Raw genomic sequence first — 25,640 nt, forward strand, 5'->3', positions numbered from 1 at the left:
ACTTGCCAAGGTGCTGAATTGTTTTTGTCCAACAGGAAACTGGCCGAGCTCAGTGTCATGTTTCACCTCGACCACCTAGTGTTATTTTTGACAGCAGCTCAGTTTCAGGTGGTTTCCTGTTTTGATGGCATCTTGTTGCAGCTTCAGTGGTTTTAATTGGACCAGAAACCCTGCAGGAAGTTACCAAGAGAAAAAACTGAGACATGCTTTTGGTTCTCTAGGGTTTTCAACAGCAGCTGAAACAGTTTAAGTGGCTTTATTTGATCAGACACGATAAAGTGACTTCATAAAGTGCAGGTCAAATACATCATTGTTGCTTACTAAAATAAAGGGCCATGCATTCGGCATTTGTTCTGCCTCCGAGCTGGGCTGTTTTTTTTTTTTTTTTTGCGGTTGAAGCTAAACTTGAGCTTCGGTTCAGTTCTTGAATTAGTGAATGGACTTTAATCTGAAGACGGGCTCCTCTTTAACGCTGTGAGTGCCACTCAGTATAGAGGTTCTCAGGATTACTTCACAGGTGTTTCCTCACATCTGTATGTCAATAACATCTGCAGGTTAAAATGCCTTCTTGAAATAAAAGATTTTAATGTCTTAAAGCAAATGACCTGTTGTCTCCTCACACACAATTTGACACCTCTGCGTTTAATTTTTTTTTTCTATGTGTTGACGTTACAGAAAAAAACCTCATGAATTTATGGTGAAGAAGATGAGCGGCTTCCAAACCATAACAGCAGGTCTCACTGCAAACCCACTCCTGCCTGCTCTTTCTTCTTCACCTCTCTGTGGATGGTTGACCACCATCCTCTCACATTCACATTTTCACCTACCTCCCTTGAACACACATACTTTATTTTAATCAGTTTCCACTTCTTTTGGAGTGTTATGACATCTTTAAAAGGAAAAGGTTGTGAGGTTTGGAGGTGCATTCAATCTCAGCTGTTTAAATCCACACTTCTTGTCACATGTCCTGATGTCAGGTCAGCAGAATCCCTTCAGCTGGTCTCTGATCCCGGACCAGCAGGTTTCAAATAGTGCCAGGGCACATGCGCACGCAGCGACCTGCAGTGAAACGTCAAACAGTCAAACGTTGCTCATTCTTAAAGCTGCCTAACTCAAAACATTTCCTCTTCTGACCCGTTCTCTGCTCTTATCCAGGCTTTAGCTGTCTTGGCAGAAAGACAGGATGAGGTTTAAATACCCCTAGAGTTGTTAAGCCAGATAAATAGGTTAAATGAAAGCTGTTTCAATGACTCTCATAACCAGCAATCGCCTTGGGCTTTTCCCAAAGCAATGTGCAATTACCTGCAAATGAGCCACTCCAAGACAGCCCTGTAGACCATCATCGCGATCGTTTGTTTCAACAAAGCGGTAATCCAGAGCAGAGTTCCGCCAGCAGCTCACCACAGCCCTCTATAGTTGTCAGAAATAAATTTAATAAGGTTGAAATTAGACAAATTTTGAATTTCCCGCCTCCAGACGATATACCAAATTATGCAAAATATTATCAAGGCATAATGGGCAGTGCCTGTGAAATAACAAACAGGATTTTCTCCCATGAACGTATGACCGCATACTGTAGACAGCGTGGCTTGCATCTGTCTTTCATGGCAAAAAAAAAATTTCTGGCACAACTTCACCGGCTTCCAAGATGCATGGAGAGGATGAAAGAATTCACAAAGCAGGAAGTCCAGCATCGCTTGAGGGAAGATGAACAACTTTAATAATTGACCAACGCGTTTTGGCTTGTGGCCTTCATCAGGGTCATAGTAAAATATTGTAAAACATTGCTTAAATACAAGACAGGAAACAGAAAAAATTACAAATTAACCAGTCAAAACTTCATAGATAGGTCAGCTGACATATAATAGGTAGGTATTGGTTAATTGGCTAAGTCACGCCCAAGTAAATACCGAACTAGATCATTACTGATGAGGAGGAGGGGGGGTAACATAACCCCCATATGTCTGAAAATAACACATGCATGAAATGCATAACAAGGAGTGCTATGAATATACACAGAAGAAAGAAAAGAAAATAAGAGAAGGAAAAAAAAAAGACAGTCTTTAATGGTAAAGGCACGTTTGAATTTAGAAAACAAGATTACATCATAACATGGGAACACGTTTGTTAAAAGATCCTTATTTATGTCTCTAAAATGTAAAATCTAGACTTAAAATGTGGACTTAAAGTGAGATGTCTAGAACGCTACTCCTTCTTTGGTTAAAAAAAAAAGGAAAAAAAAAAGGTGTAGTTCATAAAAACTCATTGATAGAAAAGTCCTTTCATGGAAAGATACTCGATCAGCATGCTTTTTCAAAAATGTTAGAATGCTTTTGGGGTAAAAGCATTCCGGTGGGAATCTGAACGAATCATAAAAACTGGCACCTCCATCTTCTTCTAATGAAATCGCCAGCCAATGAGTTCCAGGTTTATTCCTTGGATCTGTATTTATGATCAGATATGCAGGCCGTTTAAACAAACGTTTGAGTAACATCAGTAACTCATCTGACGACCAAACGCCGTAGAATCTGTCACTGACTAGCAGCCTCATGATACTCTCCAACTGATGATTGTTCATGACTCAAGAAAAAACAGAAACCTATCAGCAATAATCAACCGAAACTTGTCTTTTTGAATTGATCTTGAGAATTGAATCGTAACAAGCATAAACGATCAGCGTTGTTGTGTGAGGCAGCGGGACTCTGAAGCGCATTTCAAGTCTCAAGTTGCCATTTATTATCAGTGAAAACGCTTGGCTGTCATCTGAAGGACTCATATTGAACATGAACAGAGTATATCCTTCTTGAAATTCCTGTCTGTCAATGCACAAGGATAGATCTTTCAGGTTTCTCCCGGTAGCTGTGTACATGCCTATAACAAGATATCTGGGCAGTGAACCCAGAAACAGGTTCTCATGATGTGATATCTTGACTACGATGACCTGGATGACTGAGAACCTTCACAGACATAATGGGATTCACTTTAATTAAAAATCAGAAAATAGAGCAAGTGGAGTCATATAAATATCTTGGGACCATAATCAATGAAAAACTGAACTTTGATGAGAATTCCAAATTCCAAAGGGGTCACCGGCGCCTTTACTGCCTCAGAAAACTTGCTCATTTCCACATTGACTGGAAAATTTTAACTTTGTTTTACAGTTCTTTTATTGAGTCTGTTTTATCCTTACCTCAGCTTTATCAAACACAGCAAACAGAGCTCTTGTTCAGTTCAGTGTTTTGCTCCAGTCTGTTTTCATCCCTGTGAGCCCCTCAGAGCAGTGAAATTATTAAAAGGCCTTTAGTGGCTCTGACTGATTAGACTCAGAGTTTAGATCTTTTTGGTGTTCCTGGGATTTTACTGACCATCGTGAATTGAATTGAATTGAAAGCCTTTATTGTCATTATACACAGTATAACGAGATTAGAAACAGCTCTATAAAAGTGCACACCTGCTTGTAGCACATTATAAAAACGATACAATAATTTAACTATATTTAGTGCAACTGGACGGAAGTCATTGAGACTGGTTATGGGCGACTTTTTGGAGATGGGGATGATTATGGTAGATTTCAGGCAGGGTGGAATGACGGCTTGTTCCGGAGACAGGTTGAAGATGTCAGTGAAGACCTGTGCTAGCTGCACGGCACATGCTTTGAGGACCTTCCCAGGTACTCCATCTGGGCCTGCAGACTTCCTGGGGTTCGCTGCACAGAGTACACGCCTCACATGCTGTCTCTCAAGAGTGAGTGGGGGATTGCTAGAGGCTGGTGTGGGTTGTGGTGGTCTCTGACTTTTAGTTCAGGTTCTGCTCGAGGCCTCTTCCTGCTGACGGGGAGTTTTGGCCTGGTTTTTACTGACTGACCTCCACTCTGTGGTTTTAAAGTGAGCATCTGCAGAGGAAACCATCACTGCCACAGCAGTAGGTCAGACTTCCTGTTTTTGTGATGAGCATTAATGATGAAAACCAAGACTCGTCATCACTCAGACTGGCTGCAATCTTGTTTCTCAGAGTTCAAACCCATCACGCTGCAGTGAGTTTGTTTTTTAAAAGCTCCTGTAAGAAAGTTTCACCTGAAGAGCTGCTCTCAGGTAAGAACAATTGCTTTACCTGCCGATCTGCTCGTGGCTGAACACGATTCAGAGGGTCTGTGATGGCTTAGCTTGATTTTGAAATATTTATTTGTTCTGTTTCTGCTGCTGTCAAGAGAGCACTCTGAGATTAAATCTGTTAAGTTAAAGATTTTCATGCTGTTAGGGCTGAGCAGACACAGAGCCTCGACCTCAGCAACAACATTCCTGCACTCATAGCATCATTTCATCATTATCATTATTATTTAATTTTCTTTAGCAGGAGAATGAACAGAGGTATGCACGTGTAGCTGTGACTTCATCAGCCGTGATCTTTTCTTCTTTTATCAAAGTAATAAGCGTGCTGCTTTAAGCAGAAATCCTTTCAGACACCCTGAAGCTGAATTCGCTGCTTCGGCCATATCCAACACGTTCTATCAGATCAGACGGAGCTCCGGCTCCACCTCAGCAGCTTCACTTAACCTCGCTCTCCTTTCTGTTTGTGTTTATTGTTTATGTTCGAGTGACTTTGATTATTGACGATTTTATCAAAGACAAATTACAGATAATATCACTCTATACAAAGGCAAATCCTTCTTCTCACATAAAGTCCGGAATAATTATCTTAAATACCTCGTAGTACCTTTGTTACCCTAACAGAGCTGCTATAGGCTCAGACTGTCCTCAATTTAAATGATTGTTGTTTAAAACAATGATTTCTCAAACTGTCCAGTTTGGTTTACTCATTCAAATCGACTGCCTAAAAAAACAAAAAACAAAAACAAGTGAAGGACACAGGAAAAGGACTTTCTGTTACGGTTTGGAGGAGGACTCAAGCGCAGGACTCCAGGCTCAGATGCACACAAGAAAGATTTATTTAAAATTCACCAGGTGTATATACAAGAAGGTGCAGGGGGGAGTGCTATGTACAGCTGCGTGAGGGAAAAGAGGCTCCAGGGGAAAAGCACGCGTTCTTCAGATCATCCACACACACGATCACTGGTTCTCACTCCAACACTTGTCACTCGGGAATCACACAGGGGGAAAATCCAGGGAGCTGCGTGGTAGACAACGATCCAGCAACGAACAGCAGTCACCTCCTGGCTTAAATGCTGATCATATTAATGAGACCCAGGTGTCTCGTCTCCCGAGGGCGTGGGGCGAGGGCGTGAACCCACAGTGAGTTCCGCCCCGGCGAGAGAGAAGAGGAGAGAGAGAGGAGGAGAGAAAGAAACAGAGTGTGCTGATCAGCATGCAGCTGATCCGCCTGGCCGTGACAGTTTCAAGTTTTATTTGTCCAATACAGGTAACAATGGCACAGTATGTGTTTCTGTCTTATTTTGTGCTCAGCTAAGATAAAATGTAGATGCTAAAAATGACAACCTCAGAACTGGCTTCTCTCAAAATGTAAAAAGAACTTTCCCCCCCCGCAACAACTTTAATCATCACTTGGATCTTTTTTTACACATATGGGCATAGAAATGGAACATTTAACAGTGTTTCGTGAAAACCCTCTTTTGTCTGATCATTTCCTAATAACTTTTAAATTTACAATAATTGATTACACAGCAGTGGGGAGTAGATTGCATCACAGAAGATGTGTTTCTGAAAGTGCTGTAACTACGTTTAAGAATATAATCCACCCACTGTTATCATCTTCAATGCCCTGTACTAACACAGAGCAGAGCAGCTACTTGAACGCTAGTCCAACAGAGGTCGATTATCTTCTTAATAATTTTACCTCCTCACTATGACTGGATACTGTAGCTCCTGTAAAAAATAGCACCTCAAATCAGATGTACTGGTATAATTCTCAAACACGTTTATATTTTCAGATAATTAGCTATTAAAAGCGAGACATTTTAAGAAATGAATGATAAAAAAGAAGCAGCTGTGCAGCGTAAAGACACAGAATAACTCCAGCTTTCTGTCTTTCTTTTTTTTTATTCTAGCTGAAGTACGGGACAAACTGCGTTCCTTTTCGGCTCAATACGAAACACATAATATTTTCTCTGAATATGGGACAATTCCGTTTTTTACGGGACGGTTGACAACTCTACTAACTAACCTTATGAATAAAATAAAGTTCACTATCAGTAACATCAAAGCATGCTAGCTACAAGGTATTGTAACTGACTGTAAAAGGTTAGCACAACGAAAATAAACTACACCTAAGCTTGGTTTATATTTGACCCAGATAGACTGCAGGTCATAATTTCTTACCTGAAGATCAGTTCACCTGACACTCGGCGACCGTCTCGGGTCTCTCCTCCTCCTGCCTCCCCTTTCCCTCATCAACCTGCTGGTGGAAGCGCCGCCATAGCCACCACCAAAAAACTGAGTTATTTTTACACATCGGCCATGATCTGGCCAATCCACCACCTTTCATTGTTTATACTGTTACAAAAGAAAAACAAAAAACAAAAAAACAAAATCACCATCGGCCCACTGGGCAAATGCCCGGTATGCCTGATGGCCAGTCCAGCTATGGCTCTGCACACCTATTTACCTTACAATATAAATCCCCTTGAGGCAACTATTGTTGTGATTTGGCACTATATAAATAAAATGAAATGGAATTGAACTGATTTGGTCAGGGTTTTTGTTGCCTCTTTGCTTGTCTTGCAGGAGGTCTCTTGGCCTGTCAGTCAAAGCTGGGGGCACTCACGTAACTCAGGTTTGGGACTCACCCCATACCCCAATGGAGGACGGTAAGGAGGATGTACTGCTGCGGGAGCTTTCAAAGCTACCAATTGTGGAGCTCTGGAGGATCCAGTGGGGTCTCAGTCAGTCAGACCTGCTGCAGGACTTCCCCCCCATCCCTCCACGCTGGCTGCGGTCTGCTGACGCCTGCAGCACCGCCAAAACAATGATGAGGTGTTACCAGGAGGACAGAGCGCCAGCGGTGTTGGCCGCAGTCCAGTCTCTAATCGGCGGAAATCATCAGGTTCGCCCTGTACGTTTCACCATGATCCCCCTGAGACCTGAATCAGATCTAAAACCTGTCCAAGGCTTTGTGAAGACTCAGCGGCGGAAGCTTATCAGCAGGATCCAGAGACCCGGCCCCATCCTGGAAGCCCTGCAATGCTGCAGGATCCTAAACGCCTCAGAAAGGGAGGCCATCGCCATCTACGGAGCTTGCAAGGACAGGAACCGGGTTCTAGTAGACCTGGTCCTCAGGAAGGGGGAGGAAGCTCAGAAAGTGTTCTACCACGCCCTTGGTCAATCAGAACCCTTTTTACTGCAGGAGCTGAAAGAGGATCACATCAGGGACAAGGTTTGTTTTTGTCACCTGACAGTTTCAGCAAAGCTCAGAGGGAATGTCAGGTCTGAAGACCACTAGTTCACCTTGATCCATGATGTCACCAGCTGTCCTATTTTTGTTTCCCAGAATGCCTCAGACTCAGTTGTCATCATGGAGATGTTGGAGTTTCTGGTCTCAGATGAACTCAAGTGTTTCCAGTGGTTGGTCAACAAATACATGACTGCAGAAAGTCACTCTCCCATTGGTGGAGAGCAGTTGGAACATGCAGACAGACGGACGACGTGGAGACTTCTAGAAAAACTCTTTGGATCCAATCGGGCAGAACGTGTCGCCATGGAGATCCTGATGAAGATCGTGCCAACGCTGTGTATGTATGCAAAGTCTGTGCTAAGCTACACTTGACTCGATATTTATCAGGCAGGATGTAATCATGTGATGTGATGATGTCATCTTTCTGCAGGTCTCTTTTTTCAAGCAGAAACAGTGACATCACTGACCTACTCTGACATCAGGTTGGAGACAAATACACCACAGGTAAGTTGTGTCACTGTGATGTCACTGATGTGCTAATTGTTGATTTTTTTTGATCAGTCCAGTTTTTTAATCATTTTTTTTACCTGTTGGTCTGTGCAGGTTGAGATTACACCTGAGGTCAGCGAGGATGGAAGCATATTCAGGTAACACAGGGTTGTTGGCTGATTGGTTTAATGGAGGGTTAGGGCAGATCTGGTGCCATGCTGCTGTTCACCCCGCTCTTGATGTTGTGACCTCGAGTTATGTTTGTGGTGTTTGATGTGTTTTTATTTGTAAGTTCTTGTGAGTCAGACCCAACACATACTGACGTTATCACCAAATCATACGAGTTCATCAATACCACCTCACCCTACAGTGGAAGTATTCACAGTGCATCACTTGTTCCACACTGTCATGTTGTCTTGTCATGTTACAGCCTTATTCTAAAATGGATTAAATTCATTTTTTCACCTCAAAATATTTCTCAGCAGCAGAAACGGGGAAACTAGTGATGGTCAAGGGAAAGATTAATGCAGCAATGTACAGAGACATCTTTGATGATAACCTGCTCCAGAGGGCTCTGGACCTTGGACTGGGGCGACGGTTCCAACAGGACAGTGACTCTAAGCACACAGCCAAGATAACAAAGGAGTGGCTTGGGACCACTCTGAAGTGACCCAGCAAGAGCCAAGACCTGAACCTGACTGAACATCTCTGGAGAGATCTGAAAATAGCCGAGTACCAACGGTCCCCATCAAACCTGTTGGAGCTTTTCACTTTGTCATTGTCAACCAAGAGGTTGATTCTGTTCATCTGGACATAGCGTTTTCAGTGGGAGAAATGTTTCATCACTTCTTTTTCTTCTTCTTCAAACTGAAAAAGTCACTTGGATGACTTTATTCTGTAAGGTAAAGGCCCTACAATAACACAGAGAAACCCCAACAACTATATCATCTCCTATGAGCAAGCACTTGGAGAGAGTGGGAAGGAAAAACTCCCTTTTAACAGGAAGAAACCTCCTGCAGAACCAGGTTCAGGGAGGGGCCATCTGCTGCGACCGGTTGGGGGTGAGGGGAAGAATACAGTACAAAACACACAGTGTGGAAGAGAGCCAGTCTTGTTGATGATCTCAATGAGTCTAGTCTCTGTCTAGTCTTCTAGTTTGCATCACATCCCTATAGGAGCATTCAGTTGAGCGATTTTATACTATGGTTTGTTCTTTCTACCTCATTGCCTTGTTCTTTTGAGTCGGCTACGACATGCAGGGGACGAGCGATTGCAAGAAGAGCAGGCTGGTTTTCGGAGTGGCTGGTCATGTGTCGACCAAATCTTCACCCTCCGCATGATTGTTGAACAAACATTGGACTACCAAAAGAAGATTTCTATCAATTTTATCGATTTCAAGAAGGCTTTTGACAGTGTCCACCGGCCGACTATGGGCTATCCTACATCACTATGGAGTCCCCCAGCAGTTTGCAGACGCCCTTCGTGGTCTCTACTCCAACTCCCACTGCTTCGTCTGGATGGTTGACAGCTGCACGGGTCCCGCGACCCTGAAAAGGATATGAATGGATGAATGGATGGATCAATACTAAATCCTTCCTACTGGGACCGGATAACGAACAAAGAGGTCTTATGAAGAGCAGTCACCCGTCCCTCAGCCTGATGTTGTTGCCGAAAGGCGCTTCCACTTTGCGGGCCATATTCTACATCTACCCACTCATCGCCCGGCCAAGAGCCCCATTACATGGTTCCCGCGCACTGCCAAGGGAAAGCAAGGCTAGCCAAAGATCACATGGCATTGAACATTTATGGAGGATCTGCAAACCGTCAACCTCGTCTGGGACGAAGCCAAAGCTGTCGCTGCTGACCGACATCGATGGAGAGCGGGACGATGCCTCCCAACAGGCTCCTTCCGGTTCTTATCTATATATGATCCCCCAGTTCTACAAGCTCTTTGTTCTCACCCTCCCTCTCCTTTTCAATTATTTCACTTCTTCACTTCTATGTAGTACTAATCTGCCAGGCCCAGGAGCCGCTGCAGGTTCCCTTCGAGGCCTTCCCCAAACCGCAGCTCAATTCATGCTTAAGCCATTCACCCCTATCTACTAAAATGCTGTCAAACCTAAAATGAGGACGTGGGCTTTAAAGCCTCCCACCAAATAAGACATAAAGAACTAAAGAAGGCTGAAACCACAGTCATTAAGTATTTATCTATGCACCTTTCTACAAATATTCTACAAATTTCATCACTGGGGCCATATATATTTATAAAATTTATTTTTTGTTATAGGATATTAACTTGAACAATAATGTACCTTCCCTATGGATCTTTGATGAGCTTTGGAGTTTGAAGTAGTGACCTGGCCATCTTGTAGTCAGCATTTTTATGTCTGACGTGGTCGAATGTGTTTCTTGTATGAAGACAATCTTAGATTTGTTTAGACTCACTAATGATTAAATGCAGAGTGGTGTATAAACACATAGTGAGCAAACCCCCAGATAGGTTGACCAGATTTAAGATTGAAGCATTAATTAATGGCAGGACTTCATTGATGAGTCTTGTAGGAATGGGGTCTAAAAGACACGTTGATGGTTTGAAGGAAGTAATTACTGAAGTTAACTCAGAAGATCAATTAGAGAAAAGACTATAAACAAATATTTTTTTGTCTATTTTCAACTTTATTAGAAGGCTCAGTGAAGAAATGACAGGAAAGCGCGGGCAGAGAGAGAAGGGGGAAGACATGCAGCAAAGGGCTGTATAATACAATTTAAGGCTGTGAACACTGTCTAGATGCTCTGAATATCACCTCACAGTTAAGAGCTAACAAATAAACAGTAATGTTTCCATGTTACCAGGTTGCGCTGCCAGCAGCACGGTGTGTTCAGGTGCAGTCTGACAGGCCTGGTGTTGGAGGGATTTGGTGACGTGGTGTATGAGATGGTTCCCTGGGATGTGGACTTCCTGTCCTCTAAAGGGCTGCAGGTGGCAGGAGCTCTGTTCAGGTTCCACCTGCTGACTGGGAGCTTCCAGCGACTCCACCTGCCGCATTGCCAGCTGCTCTCAGGTCACTAACTGTTTCTTTGACATGTTTTCTGCCAGTTACATGTCACAGTCCCACCATGAGGTCAAACTTCACATTCACATGACTGCAAACAGAACCTGCAGAAGAAATCATCCTCGCCTGATGTTTTGGAGGAAAGAAAAATACTTTCTGATCTTGTTTAATCCTCTGAGTCCGAGACTTTGGAGAGAAGTTTAGATTTACATTTTGTGTTTGGCTCATTCCAGGGTTACCATGTCAGACACGTCTGAATTGCCACCGCTGGCTGACGTTTGTTGATAGTCTCTGGATGAATGTTTTTCTATCTTGCAGATGGTGGTCAGCACTTCCTATCTGTAGCTCATGTCACTGGGGACTGTGTGGACTTTATCACTCCAGGTCAGGTGACCGATAGTCATGTGACAGTTGATATCTCGGGCTTCTCGTGCTTTGGTCTGGTGACCCCAGCGCCCAGTGACCAGATTGCTGGCCTGGTGTTGATCTTCTCTCAACCCACTAATTCCACACTGTTTGTCCTGCTGCTGCCCAGGAATGTTTGCCTCACTCAGGTAAGCAGGCCCTGCCTGAAGGGTCCTTACAATATCCATGAAAAGTGCAGTGAAAGGTTTAAATTTCAAATGATTTATATTTGAAATGATATCCTCTGACACCGGTAACAAATACCTGAATCAGTCTTTGTGGATCTGACTGATCACCTGATGTGCAGGTGAGAAAGGAGTGGAAGCGGCGGATTGGGGCTGAGTACGTCAAAGCTATTCCTGACTGCGAACTGATCCCAAATCACACATACAAACTGATTGGAGAGCCCGTCACAGTCATCCAGCCAGAGGTATGTCACTTGGACGCTGCACCTGCTCTCACCTGCTCTCACCTGATGCGTTACTTTCTCTTTGTTTACCATTGCCATGGTGAATCCTCGAATTGGAACTCCATCAGCTGTTCAGAAACAGGAAGCTGAGTTTGATGACGCTGCTTCCTGATTAGACCGAGATCTTAATTTTTACACACACACTCTCATGAAGCTCATTTGTTGTTTTTATCGTTTCAGACATCAAAGTTCGTGAACTTCAGAGACTACAACAACTTCCTGCCGTCATTCCAGGTGCAGCTGAAGGCTGGAGCCACACAAGTGAGGCTGCAGCTCAGGAGTCATGTGGCTGGATCCCGTCTGATCGGCTGGCTGTTTGGCAACAAAGAGTGTGAGGTCTGGGCCCGAGACATCCAGCTAAAAGGTAATTCACACTACATGTGACCTTCTTTTACCTGTGTCTGTAGTTGATTCATAGTCAAACTGAAAACACATCATGGTTCTTGAAAATGTGAGACTTTATCATGGAGGCTCGTGAACCTGCAGCTTCTCTTTGATTGTTTCAGCCAGACATCTCCATTGAACGTTTGCCTGTCCTGATCAGTGTTTTTTTCCTGGCTCCCAGTTTGTGCTCATGCGTCTGAATCCTGTCCTTTAATTGGCTGGTGTCCAGCAGTTTCAGACTGCTGCCTCCAGACATGCTTGTTGTCCTTTAGAGGCTTTAATCAAACCAAACTTACTCTTTCATCAGCTAATCAGAAATCCAGCTGTTCCACCTGAGAAATGTTTATCAGGTAACAGTGATAACATAACTTTAATTAATAACTGTAGTTTCAAACATTTCTGATGACTTAATCTGAATAATCTGTTTAATCCAGAGTGACCTCAGATCTTTTTGTTCACACAGACAGATCTATAAACATCAGAATCAGAATCCTTTATTAATCCCCGAGGAAATGAAATAATGCAATATATTACAAAATTACAGAATATAAAAAAATAGCTTTAATATAAACAAATAGCTCAATTATAAATATCCAGAATCTTACAAAGGTTAAAAATATATGATTGACATTTTACCCTAAACTGTAAAACTTTATTTAAATGTTATTTGTTATTTTACTGTAGGGGATGTGCAAAATGATGTAACTACTGCAGTGTGTACTGTGCATTAGTTGGATGTGATATCCACAGGGAGAAATGATTGCCTGTGTCATTCAGTGGTGCATTATGGGTAATCTCAGTCTCTCACTAAGCGTGCTCCTGTGACTGGGCAGTACGTCATGGAGTGGGTGGGAGGTATTGTCCAGCATTGTCTTTATCTTGGCCTCTTCGACACCATCTTAAGGGAGTACAGCTCCATCACCACAACATTACCGGTCTTGCAGATCAGTTAATGTGTGTGGATCTGGTCTGATCTGTGTTCCGGTCTCTCCCATGTCAGTGAAGGTGCTGGACTTGCAGGACGAAGATGCGACCCTGCAGCTGCTGCAGATGCTCAACCGTCTCGGTTCAGAGGATCTGAAAACCTTCCAGCGCTTCCTGAGTCTCCGGACTGATCCGATCTCCGTCAGCCGACTGGAGGCCGCAGACAGAACCAGAACTGTTGACCTCATGGTCCAGAAGTACCACGCCGAGGGGGCCAAGGAGGTAACTGAGGAGATACTGAGGAAGATGAGCTACAACCAGCTGGCAGCTGCTCTCAACAAGAGCTGATCAATCAGAAAACAGATGTTAAATTTTTTTTTTAACATGATTAAATGTTTATAATTCTCTGTGTGAACAAGGTTCAGTGGTTTATTTTTACAAACACCTGTTTCAATATTTGAGATGAAATTATCTAAACGATTTTTTTAAAATAAAAAGAGAGAAACTCTTAAAGTGACAACAACCACATTTCTGTTTGAATTTCCAAAAATGTCACAAGATCAAGAACAGGAACACTGATTGCATTACAACTCCCCAGAACTAACAGGTCCGCGAACACCTCATCAGGAAACAAGGTGTAAAATCTCACCTATAGATGTCAGCAGATTGTTTCTTTTCTGATCACATTAAGTAACTATGACAGTATTGCAAATAACTTGTTTATGCACATTTTCATGTGTTAGAGCCCCAGCTTCATTTCAGGCGATGAGACTTGAGGATCGTGGTGGCATTGTCCCTTTCATGTTTTTGTTTCTATCTTCTTTAATGATAAAACATAGATTTGATCCTTGATATCTTCAGTTTGAAATGCAGATAGGAATTAAAATGCCCGTCCACAGCATGCCAATGCCTACCATTTCTGTTCTCCTCCACCTCTGGTATGGGGCCAGTCTATAATCGCTGTGCTGATTAGGCAGAACAGAAATCACTGTATTCAAGATGGTTGGGCAACATGGCAGCTGTTATCTATTTTTAATACATTAATGATAAGTTCATGAGGGTTCCTCAATTGTTGGAAGATGTAGCTACTCACTAATCAATGTATATTTATGAGTACAGTATTTTCTTCTATTAAAATAAAGAAAAAAATGACTGAGTATACCCTTCATCACATCTGCAGATGACATTGTGTTATGTGTTAGTTTAGTGTAAATGCTAGAAAACAAAGGAAACTGTTAGCATAGGTGCATACTTTCTACATGCATGCTCTTGTGGCTAAGACGTCTTATACTTGTTTAAGCCAAGGTGTATGGCAGCTTTATGTCGTTGCAATACCTTTTACAGCATTAAGAGGTATTGTTATTGTAATGACTGATGGATGCTTACTGTACACTCAGTAAAGCTGTGTTATAACCAGAGATGGGCAGTAACGCAACGCGTTACTGTAATCTGATTACTTTTTTAAAGTAACGAGTAAAGTAAGGGATTACTATCGCAAAAACGGTATTTACATTACCGTTACTTTCCTGTAGGAACGCTGCATTACTGCGTTACTAAAACCGTGATTTTTTTGTGAGAATGTCCCATGACAATGACGTAAGCGAGTGCGACGTTCGTGACAACAGCTGTGTGCAGATCAACGATGGATAATATATAGAGTGCGGGAGAGAGTATGAGCTTGCAGCGTTTAAAGCGTGGAAGTACTGACCTTACTTTGAGTTTGATTCCACAAAAAGTGACAAAAACATTAGTGTCCGTTGTGCGTGGGAAGAAAACTTCTTTTTACAGCGAAAAAAAACCCCTAAACAAGCACCGAGTGCGCAACGACGTAATGGGAAATTCACAGAGAAACTCGCGGATTCTTCCACTGACCGCTGCGGCACATCTGCACCAGGGTAAACCTCCGCCTACCCTACTCCTGCTTTACAGGTGAAAATAGAGCAACAGGACCGCTAGTCTTTGACTTTATTTATTTTCTGCTGTGTTTTACTTGCATCTATTTGAAAGACTGACTGTAAACACAAAAAATATTTTATTTTATGTGCTGGAATGTGCAGAAAATAGGTTTAAATGTTAAACTAATTTCTTCAAGTCAGAGAATGGTGCATATAATTTAATTTTTACTCGATGCATAAAGTTAAAAGATTAAAACTGATAAAACAAGTTAAAAAAAAAAGAGACTTTTCCATTTGATTACATTTTGTGTGATGGATTATGCAGAAAAAGTAGAATTGGGCTGAAAGATCTATCACTTTATTACCTATTCAGGTTGTAAATCGTGTTTTTAAAAAGTAACTAAGTAACTAAGTAATTAATTACCTTTGAAAATAAGTAAGAAGTAAAGTAACGGGATTACTTTTTTGGGGAAGTAATCAGTAATTAGTTACTGATTACTTTTTTCAAGTAACTTGACCAACACTGGTTATAACAAATCACTGATCGATCATTCTACACCTAGCTTGTTAGCTGTGAATAAAACAGAGGGTTTAACAAATTTTAGACTGACACTGAGGTTTAACCTTTTAATAACTCCAGCCGATTCCTCGGTTAAATCAGATCAACCAGTAAAATACAACGTCACAGACTTCATTAGAAAGTCGATTTTATTAATTATCATAAAAACACTTAGGAAGAATAACAGGATGAATAATGGATTTAACTCAGTAAAATATCTGAAAGTTAAAACTCAGGCTCATCTCTCAGATTTAAGTTTAACTGATGAAAAACAAACTGAATGAATGAATAAAATACAAATCAATTTTTTTCCTTTCTTTTTTATGAGAAACCTGTAAATGTACCAAACAGAGTGAAAACATCCTCAACTTTTCAGACCATTTGAAGGTTTAACAAAAGTTTTCATGTTTTCTGGAGAATCTGAACATTTCTTCATCTTTAGTTTGGAAAGTGATGCAGTTCAGTGTTTCTAAGAAACATGTTTGAAGAAAGATAAATATTTGTTTAATGTAGATGCTGAAGGACATATCCTGGTCAAAAATGACTCCGCGATTACTCACAGTGTTACTGGAGGCCAAGGTAATGCCATCCAGAGTAGGTATCTGATTAGATACCATATTTCTAAGATTTTCAGGGCCAAGTACAATAACCTCAGTTTTTAGAAGTTTAGAAGCAGAAAAATAGAGGTCATCCAGGTGTTTACGTCTTTAAGACATTTCTACAGTTTAACTTATTGGTGTGTGGTTATTGGTGGGGTTAAAGTCACATTCGGGGATGGGTTCAGGCTCTGTGGGAACATTTAAGGTTTCATGTCTGTAGTGAAGTGACTCTAATAAAAACCTTCGGCATACTGCTTACACTAACCATGTTCATGTTACATGAAGAGGAGTTACGTCTATGTGAAGAACAAACGATGTTATTGCATGAACACCACCGTTTCTGTTCCCAACAGGAAACAGCTTTATTGTTCATGTTGTGTCTGGTGGTATGTGTACTTCTTGTAATTTCTTTTTAAAGAGTGGACATGCTTTTTGTGCACCGCCAGAGTTTTAGAAAGTTCCAGAAATGCTCTTCAGTCTCTGTCACGGCGGCCGTTTTAACCAGTCAGAGGTGGAAACTGAACATCAGACTCTGATTTTATATAAAAATAAAGAATAAAATCTTTAGATTCACTGCAGCTATTTTAATTATATACAAACTTATTTGTTTTGTTACTAAATATGTAAAAATATGCAAAAATAAGTCTCTGGATTCTTTAGGAATATGCACTTCTATAATACAACTGCTACATTATTCTGTATTTGGCTCAAACTAAGAACTCATTAAATTCGGTGTACCTCAGGCTCACGTCCTGGTCTTCTACTCTTCCTCAGTTTACATAATTTATCTGACAGACTTTAGACTTCACAAGCTGTACTTGTGACTGAAAAACATTAAAAGATATTTTTTTTATTGAGCACTTAATTGACAAAAAAACATCACTTTTAAAGTGATAAATATATCATATTAAAATATTTTAAATAGATTGTCTTTGACGTTTAGGAGTAAAAAACCCTGAAAAACAAACTGTACTCACAGTAATACTGATTCAATACTAATTACTAATATTAGTAATATTACAAAATAATAAATTTCGTGTAGAAAATAACTGGTCTTTGAGTGATTATTCAAACTTTGAAATGTGTAAAATAATAAAGGTTCGGGTTTGGGGCATGTTACCTGATCTTCCGACTTTCATTTTAAGATTTATGGATTTAAATTAGCATATTTTCTCAACAGTAATTTTTTATTTTATAAAGTAATTGAAACAATTTCATTTTTTCTTTAATGTTTTCACAGGATTTCTAATTTTAGCTGGAAATATAAAGTGTTTGTACTCTAAAGGGTTCAATAATTTCATCCAGCCTAAAAATATTGATTAGGTAACCAATCATCTGATTAGCTTCAGGGCTCTTTGATGTTTTCTGTCCAATCAACTTCTTTGAGAACTTGAGAAAGTTAAACAAAATAAAAGGAACATTTTTTTTCCTCACTGCTGATTAGAATGGCCGCCGTGTCGTGACCTTTCCAGAGAACATCACCTCCTCTGACTGGCCAGGCTGCTATGGAGGGGCCGGACTTTAGATAGGACTTTGTGAGGCGGGTCGGTCATGGTCGTTACGCATTTCATGTTGGAAGGAAGGGTTGTTACTGGGGTAATGGTGGGTATGGGAATGGGCGTGGCTCCTGTCGTTGTTGGGGTCGCCGTAATGGTTGTCGTGGTAACGGATGATGGGGCGCTTGTCACTGTGACAGTGGGTTTGGTTAGAGTCGTCTGAATCTCAGCTCTCCTTGCCAGAGCTGTCCGTAACTTCTCCCTCATCTGTTCGATCTCCTCCTCCAGCTCCTCCAGCTCGCCAGGCCGGGGAGGAGCCACAGCAACACGGGGTGGGGCATCTGAGGCAGGCGGGGCTATGGTAACGGGGGCAGGGGTGGAAGTAGCAGGCGGAGAAAGCGCCGCGGCTGTGGGGGGTGGAGCTGAAGCATTGGGTCTTGCAGAGGAGGATGAGGAGGGGAGCGTGAGCAGTCGGTTGGTGAACGAAGCCGCCGGTCCTCCATTCTCACACAGCCTGCTGTTTGGCCCCGCCTTCGGCTTGGCTGGACCCTCCCTCTCAGCCATGGCGCTGCCTCCCTTGGCTTCAGAGACTGCAAGACGAGCAAGCAGACGGCGGGTGTTCAGCGTCTCCAGGTTGAAGTGGACTCTTTTGAAGTCTCTGGCATCTTTGGCAGCAGCGGCGGTAGCTGCGGCATCGGCGTCCTTGCTCGTCTCGTTGTTCCATTTGGCTGAAGCTCCCGGAGCGGGAGGGGCCGGAGGGGGCTGAGACTTGTGCAGGTTACAGCTGAACACAGACAAAGACCTTAGGCTCAGAATAATGCACATAAGTCAGTGAGAAATATGTGGATAAGAAATCTCTAAACTCCAAAGGAGACGTTTAGCTTGAAAAACTGAAAAAAAAACATTATAAGGTCATGTGTTTCTAATTTAAAACCAAGATTTTTTCAACAGCGTTTTTGCTCATGAAAGTTTATATTTATCGTATTTCTCATTCATGGATTATAAAATCAGCTTCATAACTGAAAGAATAACTGGAGATTGAAGCCTAAGGTTGTGCTGTTCTCTGTTGACATCTTGCAACTCCCATCAGAGTTAACCTAAACACTCTGAGCTCAGATGGTGAGACTGACCTCTTCTCTTTCTCAGCTCGCTGCCTCTTCACGTCCTCGTACGTCATGTTCAGAGCTCGGTGGATTTTCTGTCACACAGAGCGTTTAGTTTTCTCATTTAGTTTTTCACAAACATGAATGAATTATATAAAAGCACTCGGCTGAGGTCATCCTTCTCTGACTTACCTGTGAGGTGTGCAGCCAGTACTTTAGGTTCTGACGGCGGCGGATGTGTGGCAGAACGAGTCGGTAAAAACCATGTTCGCCTGCCAGAGTCAGCAAAGCGCCGCTCACGCCGACGCACAGCAACACGAAGAGTCCGGAAAAGTGGCTGATGCCCATCTGAAGAGTCTGAGAGAGAAGGGAGTGGCGATTACTTATTTACCACATTTCATTAGTTCCAAATGGAACATGCTTAACGCAGAAGATAAAAACATAAGAACCTGTGCATGTTTAAAATTGTAAAGGCATTGAAAAGAGCAAAATATAAAACTAAAATAAACCAAAACAAAAAAACACCTGATGAGTGCAGGCCTGTGCAAACAAAGAGATTTTGAGTCTGTTATTAAATGGACGCACAGATGTAACTGATCTAAGGTCAGCAGGCAGCTTGTTTTAAAAGAGCAGGAAGATGTATTTGCCCTGTCCTCTGTGCCTGCAGTGTGTCAGCAGCTGGTTTCTTGCTGTGTTGCTAACTGGTTTCCTGTTGCCGACTGCAGTTTGTGTTATGTTTTTTAATCTGCCTTTATGAGGTTTGATAGCTGTGTCTCAGAGTGACCAGCAGGGGACAGCATCTGCCCACCTGAGCACAGTCAGAAAATATATCCAGTCCAGATCTGAAGTGTCCAGACGCCTCCTCATGTTGTTCTGTTGGCTTTGAGAAGGTTGAAATAAAATACATTTCATGAAAGCATCTCAGGTTTGATCTCTGAGCAGCTCTACACCAGAAACAGGAAGGAACAGGTGGCCACGGCCACACAGGTGTGCTGCTGTCACACTGACCTCAGTAACGGCGAACACACGGTTCCCACACGGAACCACTTTGTACCACTTGTCGTGCAGCAGGTCCATGTAACCATCGGATTTGTACCTGCTGATGAACTCGGAGACATTGGATGTCAGAGGAGAATTCTGAGGGAGGCCGATACCGTAACCTGGAAACAAATAAACAGTAAACAATAAAAACAACAAACGGCAGTACATAATTTGTTTCTCTATCTGTCCAGGAACTGCAGAGAGAAATCAGACATTTGAGCAGACAGATGTTATTGAGCATAAAAGAAAAAACAAAACAAAAACACGACACACAAACAACAAACAAAGAAACTGTCAACAACAATCAATAACAGGCGATCAGGCTCATATTACAGAAAGCTGAACCTCAGAGGCTCTGAGAGGAAGAAAAAACATCAGAAAGGTGAACAATACAAACAGCAACATCAGGCATTGTTCATGTCTGTTTGTGTGGAGTGAGCAGACGGATGTCTGAGCCAAGAACAGGAAGTCGAATAAATCAGGAGAGAAAACCACGGACCTGTTAATTAAGAGGTCTAAGCAGTAATTATTCTGGAGGATGACGCGAAGTCTAATTAAACTAAAAGAAAATCTTAATTATGGTTCATCTGAAGGTCAGAGCGGGAAACTTTTACTGCTCATATTCAAATTTAAACTTTATTCACGTTTCAACCCAATGTTTGGCCTCATAGAGACGAGTCACTGTGCTGATCTACATAATTTCCTGTCAGCTTTGGTTTGTAGGCCTGCCTCTACATTGGTCTTCTTCTCCATCTAAATCTGCTCCTACACTGTGATGGCATCAGCCACATATGGGTAAAACAATTCCATTCGTTCACTTTATTTAGTTGGTTTGCAGCTACTTCACTAATATAATTCATTAATCATTTTACCTAAACATAACACTGATATTACAAAGCATGCACATAATAGCATTGTGTGGTTTTTCTAAAAATGTTTTCTGTTATATAAATTATGTTTTTCTTTCTTTGAGTTACCTGGTGTGGGGCAGTAGCTGTTTCCTGTCTGGGCAAAAGGCGTGGCTGAAGACTTTGAAAACAAAATGCCTGCTCAGCAGGACCAACAATGTTCTTAACAGAAACAGGGATGTTTTAGGTTTACTTATGTTATTCTGTGCTTAGTTAGTATTAGTGTTTGTTTTTGTTTCCTTCCTATTGTGTGTAAATGGTTTGGCTAAACCACTATAAAAGCTACTCTCTTGTGTCTTGTAATGAGGTCAGTTTGTGAGTTAAGTTGTGTCCACTTTGTTTAAGTTTCTGGAAATTATGTTTTGTAGAGTTATATTTAGTTGACCTCTTTTATGGGCCCTCTAATTATATTTTTGAATTTTTTTTTTAAACATTTTTTTGAGGGTTAAAATAAAGAAAACCAATTTTGAATATATTTTTTCCTGTGTCCTCTGTGCCTTGGCTGCTTGGTCCCTCACGTACACCCACCCATCTTCCGTGCCTTTTGTCAAATCTGCAGATTCAGTTTGTCCAAACAGCTAAAATAAAGAACAGTGACGCAGGACTGGTGCAGATGTAAATGTAAATGTAAACCTGAAACTATGAAAGTGAGAAACAGATGAAACTAACAGCTGTGGACTCTTTATTTCCATTATTTATTAAAACTGTTATTGTTGACGTCCTCAGTGTGTGTTGAGGGATCACGTAAACTTCAGCTTTACTCCATGGATGGAACGATTTCATGTCACCTTTTTGCTGTTAGTCGCCATTTTGACAATAGTGATGCTGTATCAGAGCACCAACAGTGAAGCATTCATCTTTCTCTACAATGACTCGACAATTTGGCTTCAGACTCAGATCAGTTTTTCTGTTTCTTGTTATCTGAAGGTTCAGGTCACCTGACGAGTTTCATAGTGCTGGCTTGTTTTCTGAACTTCTGAACTATGATGTTTACACCCCTCAGTATGTCAAGGTTGTTTGACTGATTCACCAGCTGATCTTTAAATCGTTAAACTATCACACAACTTTGCTCCTCTCCTCTGATTAGTCCAATTAAAAGAAAACACTAACAGGAAGTCACCTAAACAGAAACAGCAAATGTACACTTTGACCTGACCGAAACACAGACGGAACACCCGCAGTATTGCTTGCTTACCTTCGATGGCAAACGGTTTCCCGACTGTCGCCAGTTTGCAGTCGGCATCGATGGAGACTTCGTAATCCAACAGAGCTTTGTCCATGATGAAGGCATCGAGCTGAGGAGGATCTGTCCTTCAACACAGAGCCACACTGTTACTACGGAAAACTCCAAAACCACACACACAGACAATGATGCACGTCATGTCTTCCTGTTTTCTTCTGACGTGTTTCCAGTCCGAGCCTCTACTGTGCTGGGATGTTCAGTTTTAATTATGATCGGCCTATCTTCATCAATCACCTACATACCACAGTATCAGTAATTAAATCGTATCTTGACCCAGCGTTCTTAGCTACTTATAAGCCGATCTTTAACCTTCCTTTCAGTAGTTGTCAAACAGCTTAAAGATCATCTGCAGAGGAATGGCTTGTTTAAAGAGTTTCAGTCAGGTTTCAGAGACCATCACATTACAGAAACAGCTTTAGTGAAGGTTACAAATGATCTTCTTATGGCCTCTGACAATGACTCATCTCTGTGCTTGTCCTGCTAGACCTCAGTGCAGCGTTCGATACTGTTGACCATAATATCCTATTAGAACATTAGAGCAGAGGTTCCCAAAGTGGGGGGCGCCATTGCAGGAGGGGCGTGGTATGAGAAAATAAAAGAAAGAAGAAGAATGCTTGGACACTGTTAGCATTTTGGACAGGTTTTTGACGGGGCTCCCACACAAATGCAAAGCAGAAGATGAAACGTAGCCAAATATGTTTCCAAACCAACTTCCTTCCAAGCCAAATACTAGAAAATATGATGAAGCACATCTTGCCTTTGGCTTCACCTGCATAAGTGCCAAAGTAGGTCTCCCCGACAGAATTTGTTTCCCCTGCGTCGGGAGCTTGCACTGGGTTGTTCAAATCATGGACAAACAGTATCTCACATTCGTGATTTTTAGTTCACAAACACTTCTTATAATGACTAACTACTCCTGACGTTTTGGAGATGTTAGCTCTTTATACAGTAAAGTTACAGTGGGATACAAAAAACATCAGGCTGATTCTGCCACAATTTCCCCTCCCTGTCCAAATCACAGTATCCCACAGTTGAACCCATTTTGCACAGAGAGGCATTTTTTGAAAAATGTATTGATAGCAATGTTGAATATTATTACACAGGAAAAAAACAACTACACATAAAATAATTACACCATGACGCCTCAGGCTTTCTAAATGGAGGAACAGTAACTGCGTGTGTATTTGTAAGCGTGTAAAAACTGCAGATAGTCAGATTAACAGTAACAGTATTTGGTCTCTATCCGCCATTGTAGAAATTAATCTCATGTAAACAATAACGTGGCGCACAGTGTCACGTGAAAAAAGACACATACCTTTGTCGTTATGGGTGTGTGTGGTTGGAGGATGTGTTTGTGGTGGGGGTGTGGGAGATTTTCTTGTAAAACAGGGGGGGGGGGGGCTAGCAAAAAAAGTTTGGGAACCACTGGATTAGAGCATGCTGTAGGTATTACAGATACTGTGCTGCAGGGGTTGAATTAGTGCTGCAGCTGAGAGGTGGTAAGTAACTAAGTACAAATACTTTGTTACTAAACTTCAGTAGAAGTTTTAGGTGTCTGTACTTTACTCAAGTAGTTTTTTTCTTACTTCTTTTTACTTTTACTCCCTAAAATTTTAAACAAATATCTGTACTTTCTACCCATTGCATTTTACAAAAAAGGCTTCTTACTTTTGGTGTAACGCATTTGGGGAGAGTTATTAGTTCACGTCACTGTGAGCCTTCAAACATCAAACTGATTTGAGCCTAAATAAAAACACAAGAAAATCCTGTTCGTTTATAAATCATCAGAGGATGTTCCATAAAAAGAGACGATGTCTGCCTTTCAGAATCTGTCAGAATTGAGCTGCTCAATGGTTTCCATTTTAAAATAAGATATATATGCAATCTAAACTAAAAAATACCTTTACTTTGTGTTCTTGGAAGGTTTTCTGACATTTATAGGAGGCAAGGTTTTGTGCTGCTGAAAACAGATGTTATGATGGTATATATATTAATTGATATTAATAATTCAGTGTCCCTCAGATTATTGGCTAAGAGTTGTACCTGGCCCATGTACATTTTAATTAGATTGTGAAAAAAGTTTTTATTTTTATATTTTTAAATATTAATGCAGTTTTTTTAACACATTATTTCATATTATTTCACTCTTAATCTGAAAACAAAAGCCTTGATATTCATAAGGTCTAGTACACCCCATACTCCCCACACACTTCAGCTCCGGACTGGATGCATTTCCTGCTGCAGCTTCCATTTAAAATAGGGATGGTGCCATCAGCCTTCATTAAGCTGTATAATTTAACCAGTTCATCTGCATATTTTAATACAACTTCTGGAGACTTACTCCAGATTTTTCTCTGTGTAAAACAAACAGCAGTGGATGGAAACAAACTGTACCAGAGTCACTGCTGCTGTTGTGTTATCAGTGTTTCTGCTTAAAACTGGGGGCTGCATGGGCCAGGCTTTATATTCATATGCTGCTTCTAAATACATTTGTATTTCAATTCTGTTTTTCAGTCACAAATGTGGGTGAAACACTTGCGTTTACATTTTTTAACGCATTGGTGAGCTACAGAGCCATGCATTAAACGAAGCATCAAAGCAATGAATTCATGTCCAGAATTTTTTTAATCCAATTATTTCAATTACTTGATGAATTGCTGCAGTGGTTTGGATCATATCTATCGAATAGATCGATATGAACAGATAGCCATTTGTTCATGTAAATAGAGAGTCCTCTTCACATACTAAGGTTAATTATGGAGTTCCACAGAGTTCAGTGCTAGGACCAATTCTGTTTACATTATACATGCTTCCCTTAGGCAGCATCATCAGAAGGCATAGCATACATTTTCACTGCTATGCAGATGACACATAACTTTATCTATCCATGCAGCCAGATAGCACACACCAATTGGTTAAACTGCAGAAATGTCTGAAAGACATAAAGACCCGGATGACCTTTAATTTTCTGCTTCTTAATTCAGATAAAACTGAGGCTATTGTACTCAGCCCAGAAAACCTTAGAAATATGGTATCTAACCAGATGCTTACTCTGGCCTCCAGTAACACTCTGAGGAACCTTGGAGTCATTTTTGACGAGGATATGTCTGTTTCTTCTTCACTCACTTTCATCACTCTCAGTTCATACAACTCTCTGCATTACACCTCTACGCTTTCTGTCTCCCCTTGCTCTCTTCCATCTCCTCTCAACCCCTCCTTGATTCTGTCAGAGGTTTCTTCCAGTTAAAAGGGAGTTGTTTGTGTTTGGCCATAAATAAAATTAGAAAAACTGAACTGAGTCTGGTTTCTCTGTTAGAACCAAGAGAATCAGAGCATAACCTGCGGCTGAATGCTGCTCTCTTACTTGAGGGTGGCAACTCCTTCAGGTGTGGTCGGCTCGTTGAAGCGTCTCATGTATTCATGCATTTCTGGAAAACTCTTCTTCATGTAATCCTCCGCACTGCTTTCCCTCACTGTCCCAAAACGAAAACCCTGTGACGGATGATGCAACTGCACACACCAACAAAGAGGAGGAAGAGGACAAGAATGAAGGACACACAAACAGAGGAAACAGCGGATGCTGCATATTCAGCTGAAACACATGAAACATCTCTGAACACATTTGACCTGAAACACCCCACAAAGCTGCACAGTAAAGGGCCACTCTGGCCACTCACGCTCACATTCAGTTTCATGTTTCTTCTTAG

The 25,640-nt window shown here is 41.5% G+C and overlaps 2 protein-coding genes and 1 long non-coding RNA gene across 4 annotated transcripts in view; 1 reads left to right on the forward strand and 2 right to left on the reverse strand.

Moving 5' to 3' along the window:
* Positions 1 to 359: 359 nt before the first annotated feature.
* Positions 360 to 1,776, reverse strand: LOC120738615. The gene is made up of 3 exons (XR_005697025.1): positions 1,638 to 1,776; positions 1,303 to 1,410; positions 360 to 1,059 (listed from the first exon to the last, which is right to left on the reverse strand). It is a non-coding gene; the product is annotated as an uncharacterized LOC120738615 (long non-coding RNA).
* A 1,651-nt stretch (positions 1,777 to 3,427) lies between these two features.
* LOC120738938 lies at positions 3,428 to 14,539 on the forward strand. Of its 2 annotated transcripts, XM_040040524.1 has the most exons (10): positions 3,428 to 4,091; positions 6,699 to 7,347; positions 7,462 to 7,702; positions 7,796 to 7,869; positions 7,969 to 8,012; positions 10,708 to 10,916; positions 11,226 to 11,461; positions 11,620 to 11,742; positions 11,962 to 12,145; positions 13,166 to 14,539. In XM_040040524.1, the coding sequence occupies exons 2-10, from the start codon at positions 6,772 to 6,774 to the stop codon at positions 13,435 to 13,437; spliced, it is 1,959 nt and encodes a 652-aa protein (XP_039896458.1). In that variant the 5' UTR covers positions 3,428 to 4,091; positions 6,699 to 6,771; the 3' UTR covers positions 13,438 to 14,539. The 2 variants fall into 2 exon arrangements, with proteins under 2 accessions (XP_039896458.1, XP_039896459.1); XM_040040525.1 differs by lacking the exon at positions 3,428 to 4,091 and having other exon boundaries at positions 6,588 to 7,347.
* Positions 14,540 to 16,163: 1,624 nt separating this feature from the next.
* Positions 16,164 to 25,640, reverse strand: part of grin3bb (glutamate receptor, ionotropic, N-methyl-D-aspartate 3Bb) — a 58,212-nt gene continuing 48,735 nt past the window's right edge. The window contains exons 4-9 of the mRNA XM_040040608.1: positions 25,298 to 25,443; positions 21,886 to 22,001; positions 19,750 to 19,901; positions 18,934 to 19,098; positions 18,769 to 18,836; positions 16,164 to 18,422 (exon numbers count right to left, since the gene is read on the reverse strand). Coding sequence (XP_039896542.1) covers positions 17,621 to 18,422; positions 18,769 to 18,836; positions 18,934 to 19,098; positions 19,750 to 19,901; positions 21,886 to 22,001; positions 25,298 to 25,443 — 1,449 coding nt within the window. The 3' untranslated portion in view covers positions 16,164 to 17,620. The remainder of the gene's footprint in view (positions 18,423 to 18,768; positions 18,837 to 18,933; positions 19,099 to 19,749; positions 19,902 to 21,885; positions 22,002 to 25,297; positions 25,444 to 25,640) is intronic.

The sequence above is a fragment of the Simochromis diagramma genome, unplaced genomic scaffold (genome assembly GCF_900408965.1).
Source record: "Simochromis diagramma unplaced genomic scaffold, fSimDia1.1 OVJJ01000026.1, whole genome shotgun sequence".
NCBI classification, from domain to species: domain Eukaryota; kingdom Metazoa; phylum Chordata; class Actinopteri; order Cichliformes; family Cichlidae; genus Simochromis; species Simochromis diagramma.

What these genes read in the sequence shown, in the direction of transcription:
- LOC120738938 (XM_040040524.1), top strand. Translation starts at nt 6,772, where the DNA reads ATGGAGGACGGTAAGGAGGATGTACTGCTGCGGGAGCTTTCAAAGCTA. An exon ending in AGGATCACATCAGGGACAAG is followed by an intron (nt 7,348 to 7,461) that starts GTTTGTTTTTGT and finishes TTTGTTTCCCAG; the next exon opens with AATGCCTCAGACTCAGTTGT. An exon ending in TGGAGACAAATACACCACAG is followed by an intron (nt 7,870 to 7,968) that starts GTAAGTTGTGTC and finishes TGGTCTGTGCAG; the next exon opens with GTTGAGATTACACCTGAGGT.